At 38.6% G+C, this 17349-nt stretch overlaps 1 protein-coding gene across 1 annotated transcript in view; it reads left to right on the forward strand.

Moving 5' to 3' along the window:
- Positions 1–13833: 13833 nt before the first annotated feature.
- Positions 13834–17349, forward strand: part of NEB (nebulin) — a 227111-nt gene continuing 223595 nt past the window's right edge. Inside the window, 1 exon segment of the mRNA XM_032222196.1 lies at positions 13834–13860. Coding sequence (XP_032078087.1) covers positions 13834–13860 — 27 coding nt within the window.

A 17349-nucleotide genomic window follows, 5' to 3' on the forward strand; every position in this document is an offset into this window, starting at 1 on the left:
TCCCGAGGGTCAGGTGATCACACTTTATGATCTTCTGACAAGCAAAATCAGTGGGGAAGCCAGATTTACCTAGCAACCATGTTACTAACTTAACAACTGCAGTGATTCACTTAACTGGCAAGAAAGATTATAAAATGGGGCAAAATTCACTTAGCAGATGTCTCACTTAGCAATGGACAGGGCTCAGTTGTTGTAAGACAAGGACTACCTGTATTTGATTTGTACTTGAATTTACATTCATTCTCTACATGGCCAAACCACAAAGTGTATTTCTTACATTTTCTCTTGAATGTTTACATGTAGAATAAATGTTCGTTGATACATAGGTCAAAAAATCTGCACATCCCTTTCAAACAGAAAGCCCCACTGCACTTCCCAAATTTTGTCAATTGTCACCTCTTGTACTCAGAATTCTGAAATGCCGGATAAGGTATACATGACAAACTATTTCCAGTGTAACATTAACTCTTGCTAGCTTTTCCTTTGTCTAGGGGGACATTAGCAGCATTCTTCCCATTGTTGGGTAAAGCAATGCAGCTTTCATACAAGTCACATTTCCAGAGTGGGTTTCTTTATCACTTGTCTGGGCTTTGTTATATTTAGAGGGCAGTTTCTTTGGAGTATCAGCTTTTGGGGAATGCATCAGTATCCTTGAACATTGCTGGTATTAAATTCGTAGAGGAGTCAGTGTCAATATCACATCATTACATCAGGAAACAATATATTTTTAAGATTTTTCCCACTATATCATCTATTTTTCCAGCTTTAGCATTTCTCAATAGTCTCATCCTTTCATCACCCCCCTTTGTTAATATTTATACCTATACTACTCTTGATTCCATACAGACTTCTCAAATACTCCTACCCACATTCCCTTGATTCATATTCATTCAAAATAATTTCCTCACTTTTATTTTTAATTCCATTCACTTTATTTCTATAGCTTTCCCCTTTTTTTCTTCCTTTACTGCTGCTTCCTGAGAATGGTAATCATCAATACGTTTTATTCTTTATTAGTTATTAGTTTACTAGTAGTTTACACTGTATTTTTTGCTGAACTACTGTGTATAGATTTGTCAGCTGTGCATCATCTGTAACTTTCCCTTGAATCTCCCTTATAAAGTTAATTGAACATTCTTGTTGTGTGCATCATGTATCATAAATCTTAGTTTCATTTTCTTGATGGGATTTGCAATGTCCATATCTTTATCTGTTCTCATTCCATATATTTTAAGTACTTCTTTTGTATAAATCTACATGTGAAGTATTCTTCTGATGAGCAGGTAAACCAGACAAGAAACATAGCCAGACAAGTTTATAGATAAACTATGTTAGGTGCTGTGGTGGTGCAGTGGTCAGATTGCAGTACTGCAGGCTACTTCTGACTGCTGGCAGCCAGCAGTTCGAATCTCACCAGGCTCAAGGTTGGCTCAGCCTTCCTTCCAAGTTGGGTAAAAGGAGGACCCAGATTGTTGGGGGCAATATATTGACTCTGTAAACCGCTTAGGGTGGGCTGTAAAGCACTGTGAAGCAGTATAGAAGTCTAAGTGCTATGGCTATTAACAGAACCTTGCAAGTCTGAAAGTATAGTTCTGCCTTTGCCTGATAAGTTAGGCAAGATTGCTCCTGGGCCTTTTACTCCACCCACCATGCAGCTGTGTGCTTTGCTCACTGTTATCTGACACATATCTAAGAAGCATTTATTTGCTCAATCACCCAAGGTCACTCTCACCTACCATTACATCATGTGTCTATTCCATTTTTTTTTAAAGGTAAAACAACATAAAGTCCCACATGGCCTTAAGGGTATTTCTTTGTTCCACTAGATTGGATAATTTGCATGGTCCAGGTTGGGTGGGTTACTGCCGGCATTACTGCCGGTTCGGCACGCAAAGATTTTTCTGGAGAACCGGTAGCGGAAATGTTGAGTAGTTTGGAGAACTGGTAAATAACACCTCTGACTGGCCCTGCCCCCATCTATTCTCTGTCTCCCGAGTCCCAGCTGATCCCAGAAATGGGCCTCCTGGAAATGGGGATTTTACAGTATCCTTCCCCTGCTATGCCTACCAAGCCACACCCACCAAGCCACACAACGCCCACCAAGTCATGCCCATAGGACTGATAGTAAATATGTTTGAATCCTACCAATGGTTACTACACTCTCTTTTCTTATACCCAGGAATCATACATTATGCTGGGAGATCAACTTGTCTTCCAATATTTTTTCATGAAGGACACATATTTTTTCTTCTTGCAAGAGACCTCTCCATCTCCTCTCTCCCTCCCTTTTTTTTCCTCTATTCCTTTCCTCAAATCGTCTCTTGATACCACCACAAAAATAGTCTCTGTGTGTCTCAGCACGACGTTGTCCCAAATGGCTGGCTTATTTTGGCAGCTGTCTGCAGTAAGAAGTGTGCAGACTGTTAGAAAACCACTATTTCCCTACCCAAAAACATTACAGCTTAAATACCGAGAGAATGCAATATCCTTGTAGCATTGAGAAAAAAAATATGTTTACAGTAAATGGATATTGTATTGTAAAACTCTCGTAAGTTTGATAGGCTCTTCTATGAGACCTTGGGCTGTTGCTATACTGAAAGGCACACTGGGGAACAATAGAGAAAACAGACATTGAGTACCCATGTGATTGTCCTCTTGATATGAGCCAAGGTCTTTTTCTTCCCATGTTGAAACATTCATGTACTGCTTAACATTGGCCATAGATTACCACATTTGTTGAGTGGATCCTTTGGGAATGGCCAAACATAATAAGCATTAATTAGAAAATAAGAATGGTCCTTCTGAATCTTTCATTTCCCTCTGTCTCTGTGTCTCTATGTCTCTCTCATCTATCTATCTATCAATCTATCTATCTATCTATCTATCTATCTATCTATCTATCTATCTATCTATCTATATATATATATATATCTATATATCTATATATCTATATATCTATCTATGATATTTTGCCTTGGATGCTCCTGCCATTGGGTGTTCCTGCCATTCTCATACTGGAGAAGCTGCCCCACTTATAGGCCTGGAATAAGATTCAGCTACCAATAAGGCCTGGAATGGGGATGATGGTAGAAGGAGAAGGTCTCCCTTTGGGCTGGGACAATATATCTGTGCAACAGTCTGGCCCTATAGCATATGCATCTTTGCCTGAATTTAGACAACATGGCTTCCACACTTGCAATATTTTGCCTGGTGAAAGAATAATGAATAGTTTAGCCTGTGGCAGCTGTTCTGCCAATTATAGACCATAACATTTTATTTTTAAAGAGAAATTAGCCCTTGAAACAGAAATAATATTTTTCTCCCCCATTAGCTCTCCAAATAAGTGATGATACCAAAAACGTTGATCATTAATATGCAGAGCAATTCAAAACAATTTTCTCCCATTAGAAACAACCCAAAAATTAATCACTAAGCATTTCAAGGTAAGTGGGTTTTTTTTAATTACATGAAAGTATCGTTATTTGTTGTCAGAGTCACTTTCTACATGCCATACTACTAAGAAAGCAAGAATTCTCCCCACTGCTACATGTGAGGTGGCAAATTGCCCAAAACTAAGCTGGCTGCCTGATTTGTGAGCATAACGCTGATGCTATCTTTACTGAGGGCAGGGAAATGCTGCACCTGGCTCTGTCCTTTCGCTATTATAAAAAAAGACCAGGGAGTAACAGTCTGTTCTACTACCTAGGCAGCAATACTAAAGAAGCACACAAGAGGAGCAGATTCTGCACGGCTATACACAAAATCTGTGTAGGATGACGAAGGAAGGAAGGAAGGAAGGAAGGAAGGAAGGAAGGAAGGAAGGAAGGAAGGAGACCTCTATGACCATCTATCCCATGTAATGAAGGAAGGAAGGAAGGAAGGAAGGAAGGAGACCTATATGACCATCTATCCCATGTAATGAATGAATGAATGAATGAATGAATGAATGAATGAATGAATGAAGGAAGGAAGGAAGGAAGGAAGGAAAGAAGGGGACATATGACCATCTATCCCGTGTAATGAAGGAAGGAAGGAATGAAGGAAGGAAAGGGACCTATATGACCATCTATCCCATGTAATGAAGGAAGAAAGGAAGGAAGGAGGGAGGGAGGGAAGGAAGGAAGGGGACTTATATGACCATCTATCCCATGTAATGAATGAATGAATGAATGAATGAATGAAGGAAGGAAGGAAGGAAGGAAGGAAGGAAGGAAGGAAGGAAGGAAAGGGACCTATATGACCATCTATCCCATGTAATGAAGGAAGAAAGGAAGGAAGGAGGGAGGGAGGGAAGGAAGGAAGGGGACTTATATGACCATCTATCCCATGTAATGAATGAATGAATGAATGAATGAATGAAGGAAGGAAGGAAGGAAGGAAGGAAGGAAGGAGGGAAGGAAGGAAGGGGACTTATATGACCATCTATCCCATGTAATGAATGAATGAATGAAGGAAGGAAGGAAGGAAGGAAGGAAGGAAGGAAGGAAAGGGACCTATATGACCATCTATCCCATGTAATTAAGGAAGGAAGGAAGGAAAGGAGGGAGGGAGGGAGGGAGGGAGGGAGGGAGGGAGGAAGGAAGGAAAGTTATCGTTGGAATTAATACCATTGTAATCTATTCAACTTTCAGTGCCATTCTGAAGTTAGAAGCATTCATGTTGGTCAAGAAAAAAAAAGACTGTTTTAACATGAAAGCAACTTGGGTAATAAAAAGACGACAGAGGAAAAAAAACAAGTGCAATAAGAAAACTGAAGTGGCATTTTTTTTCACGCTCCAAAAGAACAAAGCAAATACATTGTAGACTACAGTGGCTTAGAGAGCAGCTTGATTTATCATGTTTCTTTGTTGGAAATGTACAATAAACCACATTGCCTTACTCAGCCGTTTACTCCTACTTGCATAAATATTACATGAAGCAGAGGAATTATGGCTGAGCAAGGGGTATAGAATACATCCCTTAGGAATAGAGCTTCAGCTGTGGTTTATTATCTCCCTCCCTTTACCAGATTGCCTCAGGAATATGTGAGACATTTGTTACCCTCAAGTATTTGAGGCTACATTCAAGGAGAGTCTTACTGTGCAGGCATAATATGAATTCACATCCTGCGGAGTCTCGGATAAGCTGGATATAAGTCAAGAGATATGTTGTACTGTGCATAAATATTTTATTTAGTTAGGATTTATTGGCTTCTCGCTATCAGGCTCACAAAGCTACTAGATGCAGTCATAATAACCGTTGCAAAGGAGCCAACCAAAAAGTGATGTTCAAAGAGTGCTTTCGTAGGCAGGAAAATGAGGCCCAGCCTCCAAAAATGTGTTGGGACCTATTAAATTGTTCTGGGCCCCTCAAATGTATCTTCTGTCAATACACAGACATTTATATATAGACACACATTCATATTCTCCAAAAGGAATATTATGTACAATGCTCTTTTTAATGCATTTTAGAGGGTTAGGGTTTCTTTCAGACTGTCTTAGAAGTAGAAGATGAATCATTTGGCTTTTCCTGGAGAAATAATAAACGAAGTCCAGCACATGCATTGATGCACAGATTCCTAAAATCCACACTAAATGTTTGGAGACATGTGTTCATTGCTGAATTTCCTGAAGGAAAGGGAAGCCTTCCTTCTAAGAAAATTACTGGTTAACATAACATTGTAACACTTCGTGTACATCTCTGATTTTACTAGGACTCCCAATTTGGTCTTTTATGAATCTGGAAGCTGGGAAACATGGCTTCATCAGATGGGATAGCATGGCTATGATACTTAAGCTCAAGAATTAAGATGGGAAATGGGTAGCAACGAAGACTTAGGCATTCTGTCTCTCTTGTTTGCCATTTAGTAGCCATTTAGATAGCTGAAACTCAGATATGGTAGCCCTGCGGGATGGTGACTAAGAAATTTATTTATTTGTTTATTTAGTTTGTCAAACATGTATAAGATAACAGGTATAAGTATAAACATGGACATGAGCACATGAAATGAGTACAAATAAATGGGAACAGTAGGACAGCGCCGGTAGGCACTCTGGTGAGCTTATGCACACCCCCTTACAGACCTCTTAGGAATGGTGTGAGGTCCATAGTAGACAGTTTAAGGTTAAAGCTATGCGCGTTAGAGGAAGTAACAATGGAGTCAGGTAGTGTATTCCAGGCATTGACCACTCTATTGCTGAAGTTGTATTTTCTGCAATTGAATTTGGAGCAGTTTACCTTGAGTTTGTATCTATTGTTTGCCCGTGTATTATTGCGGTTGAAGCTGAAGTAGTCGTTGACAGGTAGGACATTGTAGCAGACGATTTTGTGTACTATGCTTAGTTCAGACCGTAGGCAGCGTAGTTCAAGGTAATCCAAACCCCAAATTCCAAGCCTGGTGGCATAAAGGATTCTATTGTGAGCAGAGGAGTGGAGTACTTTTCTCGTGAAATACCTCTGGACCTGCTCAATTCTATTAATGTCCAATATACAGTGTGGATTCCAGGCAGAAGAGCTGTATTTGAGGATTGGTCTGGCAAAGGTTTTGTATGCCCTAGTTAACAATACAATGTTACCGCACAAAAAGCTTCACAAAATTAGGTTAACAACTCTTAATGCCTTTTTAGCAATGCTGTTACAGTGAGCTCTGGGACTTAGATCATTTGAGATGAGTACTCCTGGGTCCTTGACAGAGTGAGTGTTATCTATGAGATCATATCCCCCAGCTTGTATTTGGTGTTTCGATTTTTGTTGCCATTGTGTCAGACAGAGCATTTGTTAGTTGAGATTTGGAGTTGCCAATTGTTCGACCATTTCAATAGTATTTATTTATTTATTTATTTATTTGTTGTTGTTGTTGTTGTTGTTGTTCAATTTCTATCTTGTATTTCTTTAGCCATGCAACCCTCCCTTCAGGTTTTCCCTATAACAACCACTCTCTTTTGTACGTTGGACTGAACAAGAAGGGCTCAAAGTCTTTCAAAAACCTCAGAGTCACCTTATGATAGAAGTGGGTTCCTACTGGTTCAGACCGGTTCTGCCAAGTAGGTAGTAACTCGGCCTGCCACTCCCCCAAACCAGTTCTCTCGGTGGTGCCATAGGCCCCGCCAACTTGCATTTTGCTTCTGTGCATGCGCAGAAGCATTTTTTTTAGTACTGTGCATGCATGCGTAGTGCGTCCCTGAGAGAACAGGCAGTAGCAGCAGCTGGAACCCACCCCTGCCTTATGAGCTGTTGTGACTTGAACCCGAGGCTCCCTACAACTAGTTCAGCTTCTCAACTACTACACCACATTGACTCTCTTTTATCAATAAAGCAATAAAACGTGTACAATTTAAAAAAAGATTGGGCAGGCCAGCAGAAAAAAGTGATCCAAAACCCAGGAGCAAGCGCCCTATTGAGTTATTACAATGCCTGTATATTCAGGCTGCTGAGAGGACTGCTGAACACACCCAGCAAATGGTTTGCTTCTAATCCAAGCGAAGGCAGGTTGAAAGGTGGAATCTTTTAAAAGATACCCTGAAGCGTTAATCTTTTGTGTCTAAACTGAATGCTGCATAATATGCAATATTCTACACATTAAACCCTCCCTCTGGTAGTCGGCTTTAATAGATGACTAAGCAAAGCTGCAAGGGCTTTACTCAGCCAAGGGAGTCCCAGGAGGTGAAATGTATGATGCATCTGAGTAATGTATCTTTCACTTCACACAAGCAGCTAGGAAAATGAATTCTAAAAATTGTATTAAGAGTCAGTGCTTGAAGGAGCAGAGGAGGGGAAGACTAATAGGGTTCATTTGCGTATGTGACACCTTCTGTATCTACATGTATTGCATACAACTGAGTGGGGTGATTCAGTTAACCTAGGACAAGGACTCCCTAGTCATTCTTTGGCATTCCCTCAATGAAGCTGTTTTGCAGTTAAATGAGATCATCTGAATATATTAAAGAAACACCAGGTAAAAGGGTATAAACCAGAGGTGGTATTCAGCAGGTTCTGACCAGTTCTGGAGAACCAGTAGTGGAAATTTTGAGTAGTTTGGAGAACAGATAAATACCACATTTGACTGACCCCACCCCCATCTATTCTCTGTCTCCTGAGTCCCAGCTAATTGGGAGGAAATGGGGATTTTACAGTATCCTTCCCCTGCCACACCCACCAACCCATGCCCACCAACCCATGCTACGCCCACCAAGCTACGCCCACAGAACCGGGAGTAGAAAATTTTGAATCCCACCACTGATGGTATAAACCCATCATCACACATGCACTTTTTTGGTATCAATAAAGTATTTGAAAAAGAAATGGCTGAATGAGAATGATCTAAGTGCACATTTTATTTCTATACAATGTCCAAAGAAAATTTAGAGAGAGAACAGGAAAGGAATAGTATGTACCTTTAGCAACAATATCTTTAATTCCTTGTCATCTAAGGGATCAACGACTTCCTTAAACTGATTTTCTATTTCTCATCCACTTTAAGGTTTCCTTTACAGTTGTTCTTAAAATTATGAGTTAGGTGACTTTCAAAGTCTCTTTTTGCATCTTTTAGTATTTTCTTACATGTCTTCAGTACAATTTCCCCTCCTTTAGACAACACTGTCAAATTTTGCAGGAAGTTTGTTTTCTTCCTACAACTTTTTACGCTATTTATAAATCTGATTTATGTCTTATAGGATTTATTATTCAAAGCTGATTATCAGCTCCTCCTATACTGTACATGCAAACATAGCAGAATTAAGAACTATTGATCTGGTTGATGTTTCTTCTGTCTACCTCTTAGATTTTGCTAAACAAATACTTAAAAAACCAGTGCCTAGTAGCAATAGCAATAGCACTTAGACTTATCTACTGCTTCACAGCCCTCTTTAAGCAGTTTACAGAGTTCAGCATATTGGCCCCAACAATCTGGATCCTCATTTTTACCAACCTTGGAAGGCTGGAAAGCTGAATCAATCTTGAGCTGGTGAGGATCAAACTCCTGGCTGTGGGCAGAGTTTGCCTGCAATACTGCATTGTAATCATTGCGCCACCATGGTTCTATTGATCTAGAGTCTTGATAATGCAGCAGTCCCACAAATCTGGTACCCTTAATGGAGATAATGGGCAGAGTACCAAGTACCAATTAGTACACTGTAATGAATGAAGCTCATGTGAGTCCATCTATTGAAAATATGTGAATAGGATAACAGATCCATAAAGGCGAGAATTAAATTTAGCATAGAAGCATCTGAAGTAAGTGTATTATAAATCTTGTACATAAATAAATATAGTACAATTATTCATGTCCTTCAAATTATTGATAGGTCTTCTGATGGATTGATGGTACCAAACATTTTGAGTAATGAAGAATGTTCCCATCCACAATTTAAATTTGGAAACTGGATTCATCATTTCAAAATCAATGATGAAGTCACCATTCCCACATGCTTATGCTTCATGATGAACTATGGGGGATAGTTCAGCAACTGTCTTGAAATATCATAAAAGTACTGTGGTGTCATTCAAAGGGATGTCTCATCTTTGTAATCAATCCTGTCTCAAGATTATACATAAGACACTGTTTTTAAAACTGATGTCAAAGAGGAGGTCATGTAGTCATTAACTAGCAGGCATACTTTAAAACAAACAAAGAAAAGAAAAAAATAAACATGGCTTACAGTATACACATAAGATGGCATTCAGCTATCAAGATGGACTCAATATGCAATGATGGTCATGGCTTGACTGAAAGTGAAGGGAAGGGAATAGAGGCTAGATAAAGATCACCTTGCAATTTCATGGGGATTCATCCGTCACACTAAGACATAATAATGTCACTTTGATTTTGGCAATCCATACCCATGTAACATACATAAGCCCAGTCAATACATATCGCCTTGTGCTTCAATCTTTAACCACTATATTTGGCAGTATTCTAGAGAGAAAAAAATTCAGGCCTGACATGAAAACATAGATAAACTTTTGTTCAACTGAGAAGGTAAAGGTAAAGATTCCCCTTGCACATATATGCTATATACATATAGTCGTTCCTGACTTTAGGGGGCGGTGCTCATCTCTATTTCAAAGCCAAAGAGCCAGAGCTATTTGGAGATGTCTCCGTAGTCATGTGGCCGGCATGACTAAATACCGAAGGTGCACAGAATGTTGTTACCTTCCCACCAAAGGTGGCCCCTATTTTTCTACTTGCATTTTGACATGCTTTCGAACTGCTAGGTTGGCAGAAACTGGCAAGTAATGGGAGCTCACTCCGTTACGCAGCACTAGGGATTTGAACTGCCAAACCGCCAACCTTTCTGATCAACAAGCTCAGCGTCTTAGCCGCTGAGCCACTGCGTCACTCAACTGAGAAGACAATTAGCCAAATCAACAAATGTACAGCAGAAATGTCTTAGAACTAGAGTAAGCGGCATTTTTATAGACAACCCCACTGGTTGCAGGAGATGTGATGATGATGACAATTATATAACATAGAACATGGGATCACTGTCTTCCACTTTTCATCTATAATCTACATCCCAGTCCCAGAAGACTTTGAGATCCAGCAATTATTCCCCCCCCCCCATCTTTTGGAATGATTTATATTCAAAGAGCAAAGAAACTGAGAGCCACAAGTCAATGCATGGACTTACTAAACATTTTCCTTCATTTATTTATTTATCCAATTTATATGACCATATATCTCAAAGAATGATTCTGGGCAGCAAATAGAACTAATATAGAATAAAAACAATAGCAAGCATTACAAAAATTAATATATAAGTAATCAAGAAACAACAAGCCAATCATTAACACAAACAGGTCCCTGCTTGGGCACAGAACCTGGTATTCAAGGCCGTATGAAAAGCTGGCAAGGTCAGGGCCATCCTGATCTCCAGAGAAAGAACGTTCTATAAGGTGGATGCACAGCAGAAAAGGTATGTCTTCTAGGCCCCATCAACTGTTCTTGAGAATACTCATTTTGTCAAACTTTTCTGAATGCTATAAGCCCTGTCTTCCACTTTGCATCTACAACCTATGTTCCAATTCTAAAAGACTTGAGACCCAACAAAGTTGCAACGGTTGGATGGAGAAAAGGCACCAAGACCTCACTCCTGATTATCTAAAACATGGGTGTCCAACCTTGGCAATGTTAAGACTGGTGGACTTCAACTCCCAGAATTCCCCAGCCAGCATGGGGGATTCTAGGAGTTGAAGTCCACAGGTCTTAACGTTGCCAAGTCTGGATACCCCTGATCTAAACATCTATCTTCCCTGTCTTTGATGAAAGGCTATGGTATTCATCTCAAGTTCAGAAACCATAGATCTTCCGGGAGAGAAAAAACCCTTCCATTGGTCTATTGTCTTAACTTCGTTGTAATTAACAACCCTTAATAGTGGTTTGTATTCTACAAGTCTGTGTGAATAATGGTTAAACCGCTTATAAGGGGCTGATGCTCTTGCTATGTTTTGATTGAGGTTAAAAAAACAAAGCAATGATTTGTATGAGCTACTTTGCTTTGCTTGGAGGGTTTACCGAACAGGTGGTCCTCCAAAGGGTCACTATGTATATTTAGTATCTGAAACTTGAGCACGCCTGATCTGATTGGATTCCCCCGACCACCTGATGGTTTAGGAGCTAATGCATCAGACTAACATTGCTTTTGCCCAGCTTTTCTCAGGAGGGAGGACAGTCAGAAAGGCTTTGCTCCTAAGGAAATTTATTTAAATATAACTGGTAAGCGCCTTTTGCTTTTTTTAAAAAAAAATAAAGACAAGTTGGGGTTTGTTTGCTACCGAATGATTGTTTGTTTGTGGGTTTTTATTTGTTTGTTTGTTTGTTTGCAGACTTCATGGCCTGCGGGATTTTTTTTTTTTTTTTACTATTTTACAAATTTTAACACACCTTTTTTCCTCCCCAGCATCTAAGTAATTCTGCTTGGGAAGGGATCAGTCCTGAGTTTGATGAGGCTTTAAAGGCAGCTGAGAGTTAGCCTCTGTTGTTTGGACACATTTTGCACATGAAGATCAATGGCTCCTTTGGCTAAGCCGCTCTTGAAGTGTCTCTCTCTCTCCTTTAGGACTTGCCCTATTCCCTCGGCAAAACAAATAATTTATCCTTTGATTTTTATATATATATCACCTTGATTGAAGAGAATTGGCACTAGGAAAAGGCAGCGTTCGAAGGGCCTATATTTAACCTACAGCACCGGAGTGCCACTTGCCTCAGAAGGAATGGCAGTTCAGCTAACTTGACAAAACCAGCCAATCACTCTGGGGTATTGGCTTACAGGGCAAATATTTTTGTACTAGGAAGCAGCTGTTCTAAGCCTTCATCTCCTTCCCTGCACCAGCAAAGGGGGACCTGAAACCTCTCACAGCAGGCTTATTCCAGTGCATTAATTCATTCCAAGGCCTTCATTCATCCATTGCTTCTCTGCCATCTAAATAACCAGAGTCTCGATCTTTTCTAGGACTGAAGTTGGAGAAATACGTCAAGCACCCCAGAAGCAAAGCAAGAGAGCATCCCCGAAGATCAATGGTGGGACGAGAGAAATTAACTTCATTAAGTTAAGGTCATTTGAACATTTGTATGATTTAATGTTTGTGGTTGTTTAGTCTTGTATAAGACCCCAAAGTTATTAGTTTACCTCTAGAGTAACATTAAGATATGTTTTACAAAGGCTTCTGGCTAGATCTGAAAAACGAGGGGGGGAAAAGACCAACTACATTTCTAAGCAAGGAAAGCTTTCCTGGAGGTGACCTAGCAAGCTGCGTTTTTTTGTGTAACCCAATTAAAGTGGAAATTTTTCCAGTTTTTGCCCCTGCCATAGCCAGCGCGCCTCATTGGAATGCTGTGTTGGCTCAATGCTTGGCACTCCTTATCCTAAGCATTAATTTCCAGCTGCTGGAAAACATATTTAGGATCTTCTAGTTGCAGTTCACAATCAAAACTCTGGTAACTGAATTTCCATTCACGAAATATTAATGGGACACCATTAATTTTGGTTGGTTAGTTTTGGTTGGTGCAGGCTGAGAATTGTCAATTATTCCTCTCCCCTGTAGGTGTTTTTGCATAAATTCTCAGTGCAGCCTCGGGATTGTTATACATTCCATTTAACATACTCTGTTGAGCTAGGCTTTATGATATTATCTAATTTTTTATTACAAGTACATCACTCAAGAGAGTTGATAGATATGATAATCTTTGTTTATTCCTTGCCTGCATCGTAAGCAATTCTATTAAGCAGAATTGCTATATTTATGCTCATAAAGGAAAATAACAATGCCATTTCTATTGGTGGGTTGTTTTTGTTTTTTTTGCAAAAAAATTTATTGGCTGAAACACGGAAAGAGACCAATGTCTCCACAATAAAAAAAAACTGGCTTTTCCCTCTGTGTATGAGATATTGGAGAGAAATACAAATTATGAAGGGATAATGGCAATCTGATGCTAAACATCTCATGATAAATGGTATTCCTTTGCATATATGTTTAGAAAGAGGAAATGTTTGATAATATTTTTGGTTTATTAATATTTTGATGCTTTATGAACAATATTTAATAAATATTAATCTTTATAAATATTGAATATTTTAATATTGAATATTTGCCCTATATTATTGAATAAACTACGGATGCATCTCTTCTGTCTCTTCTCTCTGTCTCTGTCTCTCTCTCTCTCTCTCTCTGTCTCTGTCTCTCTCTGTCTTTCTGTCTCTATGTATGTATGTGTAAAAAAGGCATTCTTACAATGTTTTTAATAATGCATAGAGATACTACCTTTGATAAGTGAGCAATGTTGACTTTGTCATACTGATATTTATTTATCTGGCTTGCTTTGTGACCAGTGAGTAGGTGGACGGACTTTCTGTAAAGATGGCAGACGAAGATGAGGTTGTGGAGGTAAGACTTAAATGTTTGATTTACTGCCTTGAGCTATGCAGATGAGTTTATTATTTCAAAGAAACAGCAAATAATGGGCAGGTCAGGAACTTGAGATGGCTGCCTCAGAAGTGAGTGTGTCTCCACATTCAGAGCTGGTGACCGGACAGTTATAGAAATTGATATATTCTAAATGGCCTCCAGCAGCTGTTGGGTACTCCCAGAGAAGGCCTAGGACATGAGGATATAAGAGTGCACGATGACAGTAAATGCCCCTTTCTTTCCTCAACATCCTGCAGACTTAGTCTTTTAAAAAATAATAATAATAGAAAAATACAGCATAAATGATGCTAATAATGTTAATATTTATATGGACATTTAAAATGCCTGTAATTCTATCTAGCAACAACTTACTGGTCTTCATAAGACCTGTGTGAAAAGTTGTGGGTATATTTCTTTGCCAGGCTCCATTTTACCATGCCGGTTCTGTGTGTGGCTTCTGCAAGTCTTGGGTTGTAATTCTTCCAAAAATCTTCTCCTCCTCCTCCTCTTCCTCCTCTCCCCTCTTCTCTTTCTTCCATCTTCTTCCCATCTCATGTATGTCTGATAGCCTTACCCATTGTCTTATTATTGTCTGTCTCTTAGTAGACTAATATCTTTATCTTTCATATTATCATTACAGTTTTATATTGTTGCATTGTCTCTTCAGATGTCTGTCTTTTTCCTCTTCTCTCTTGGGATCTTTGTAGCAGGTATTTTTTTAAAGGCTGCAATTGCTTCTAATCTTGGTTTTAAGCAAGATAACGTTTTCCAGAATCATAGCACATCGTCTTCCTAGTTTGCTTCCACTGATCTTTTGCCCTCATGGTTTAATTTTGTGCGAATCAGAATTAAAAGTGCAAAGCGTTAGAGAGCAAAAGTAAGTTTTTATTTACAAAAAGACAAATCTGCATTTTGAAGGGCATGCAGTAGAGTCCTCTGAAAAAATAGCTTATGCTTTTAATTTTGGACATTGATTTGGATTGTTTAGCACAGAATACTTAAGTGAAAAGTAGATTCTGTTTTTGCTTGGTTTGATGAACACTCTGCCAATTTTAAGTTGGTCAGTACGCCACGTGAGAAAGAAATGGTGCTTTCATGTTTCTTCCATGCTGGAATGAACATTCTTTCTCTCTCACGCACAAACACACATGAAAAAACACAGAGAGATACACAGATGTACATACCTTTGTATGTACTTATGTAATCTGACATAGAATTAATAAACAGAAATAGCTATGCATTTATATAGGCAAATGAATGCACACATTCTCTTCCATCTCCTCCCCCAAATCTTCTCAAATTTTCCTTTATATCTATGGACATTCTCAGGCATCCAGGTCATGGTTGTCCCAAAGCTGTTTTTTCAAAAGGTGACTGAACTTCATTTTTCCTTGCACATTTCGCTTCTTATCCAAGAAGTCAGAACTGGAATTGATGTCAGAACTGAAGAAGCTTCTTGGATGAGAAGAGAAATACCTTCAAGGAAAAACAAAGTCCAGCGGCCTTTTGAAAAAGCACTTTTGGGAGTTTCCTTTATACTTGTGGTAGTGCTTTAGCAAGTGTATGCATGCTGTTAGTTGTACAAGCACCAGTCTAAGTGGTGCATAATGGGGGGGGGGGGAGAGTAGGAGGACCATTATCTCCTGATATTCTTCTCATAAAAAGAGCCAATTATATATAAAGCTTGAAATAAACAGTATCTTGACAAAGTTATCTGTAGGAGCATAAATCATCTGCAAAAAGTGGCAGTGAATTAGGCTCCGTTGAAGGGTGCCAGTATCTTTGGAGGCTTCTTGTTAATGTGATTCATGGAAACAGAGAGGAACCTTAATGCACTAAGTCTGAGAATTTAGTCAATGTTGTAGATCCTATTAAATTGAGCATGATAAATCTTTTAATACCAAAAATACATGAAACCCAGTAGAATTTATTGGTGGAATACATGCTTAAAAATCTAGACTGATCAATAAAATGAGTCTGATAAGGTCAAACAGTAAAAGGAAGGCATGAAAATAAATCACATTGGGTCCTACACGGATGGCATTAGCATCTTCTACATCTCCATTTTTCAAGACTTTTGGTGCACAGGAGAAATAATTCTAACCAAATACATTAAATAATTTTTGGTGAATTAAGCTTGCTCATATACTGAAGGATGCTGTTTTAAAATAAAATGCTATATATATATATATATATATATATATATATATATATATATATATGTGTGTGTGTGTGTGTGTGTGTGTGTGTGTGTGTGTGTGTGTGTGTGTATGTATGTATGTATGTATGTATGTATGTATGTATGTATGTATGTATAATTTAAGGCTTGATTTGATGCTCTGCAAAGTTAGGCTAAAATTAGCGGTTGCTATAGTATTAATGAAAAAGAGTTTGAGGAAATAATTTGGAACTATCTTTAACATTAAAGCAGGGACACTTCTAATAATGATGCAAGTTCAGTCTATTAAAGATAATTCTGTGCCATTTCAACATTTCTGCTTCTTCTTTATATATCCTGACTCATATTTAAGAGGGTCCCCCTATGAAATTAGTCTAATGTATTTCACTGGTACTATAAACATTCCAAGATTACTGACAACATAGCTTTTTACAAGAGCTTGTACTGGTGTAACATACAACAAATGGAGTATTATTAGCAAAATGATTTGTTCCATTTTTTTTCAGTTAGCTGATTTGCAGAAACATTTTTATTGGCATAGCTGGTCTTAGTAGATTCATTTCTATTAGATTTGCCCTGAACAACTGCTTGAATTTGATGATGTTTCTAGGCAATATTTCCAAAAGAGAGTATAAAATCCATTTAAACAAGATTCAGCTGAGTTCCTTCTTAGCTTCTTCATGAACAAGAAAATACTTCAGATACTGTTCATTTCATTATGAATCTTAAATGATCATAATGTCAATTTCTTTCCTGTGTTAAAATATGCATATTGATTTGAGGTGATCAACTGGACTTTTTTAAAAAAATCCTCTATAAGCCCTCATTGATCTCTCTTTACAATTGTCTTCCAAATCTAGATTCTTTGTTTCTTATACCTATATCCTGCTTTCTTTGGAAGATCGAGGGAAATGAATTTTGTTTGTACTTTTCTGGCAACTGGATTGTTTCATAGGCATCAAAATTTTTAATGGAATTTGAGTTCAGCCATGATAGTATCTTAGTTAAGACGCTGAGAAGCAGTAGTTCAGCCCTGATACAATCTCTCTCTCTCTCTCTCTCTCTCTCTCTCTCTCTCTCTCTCTCTCTCTCTCTCTCTCTCTCTCTCTCTCTCTCTCTCTCTCTCTCCTTTAGTAGTAACCTAAACCCAATTCAAAACAGGAAAATAGCCTAGAATGAAAAAAACCACTTGTATTCCATTTGATCGATCACACCTATTGTGCAGAACTATCATAGTTTTGTTTCTCCCTTGTAATAGAGGATTGTTTAGATTGCTGAGCAGTGAAAGC

Source organism: Thamnophis elegans, chromosome 1 (genome assembly GCF_009769535.1).
Source record: "Thamnophis elegans isolate rThaEle1 chromosome 1, rThaEle1.pri, whole genome shotgun sequence".
Lineage (NCBI taxonomy): Eukaryota > Metazoa > Chordata > Lepidosauria > Squamata > Colubridae > Thamnophis > Thamnophis elegans.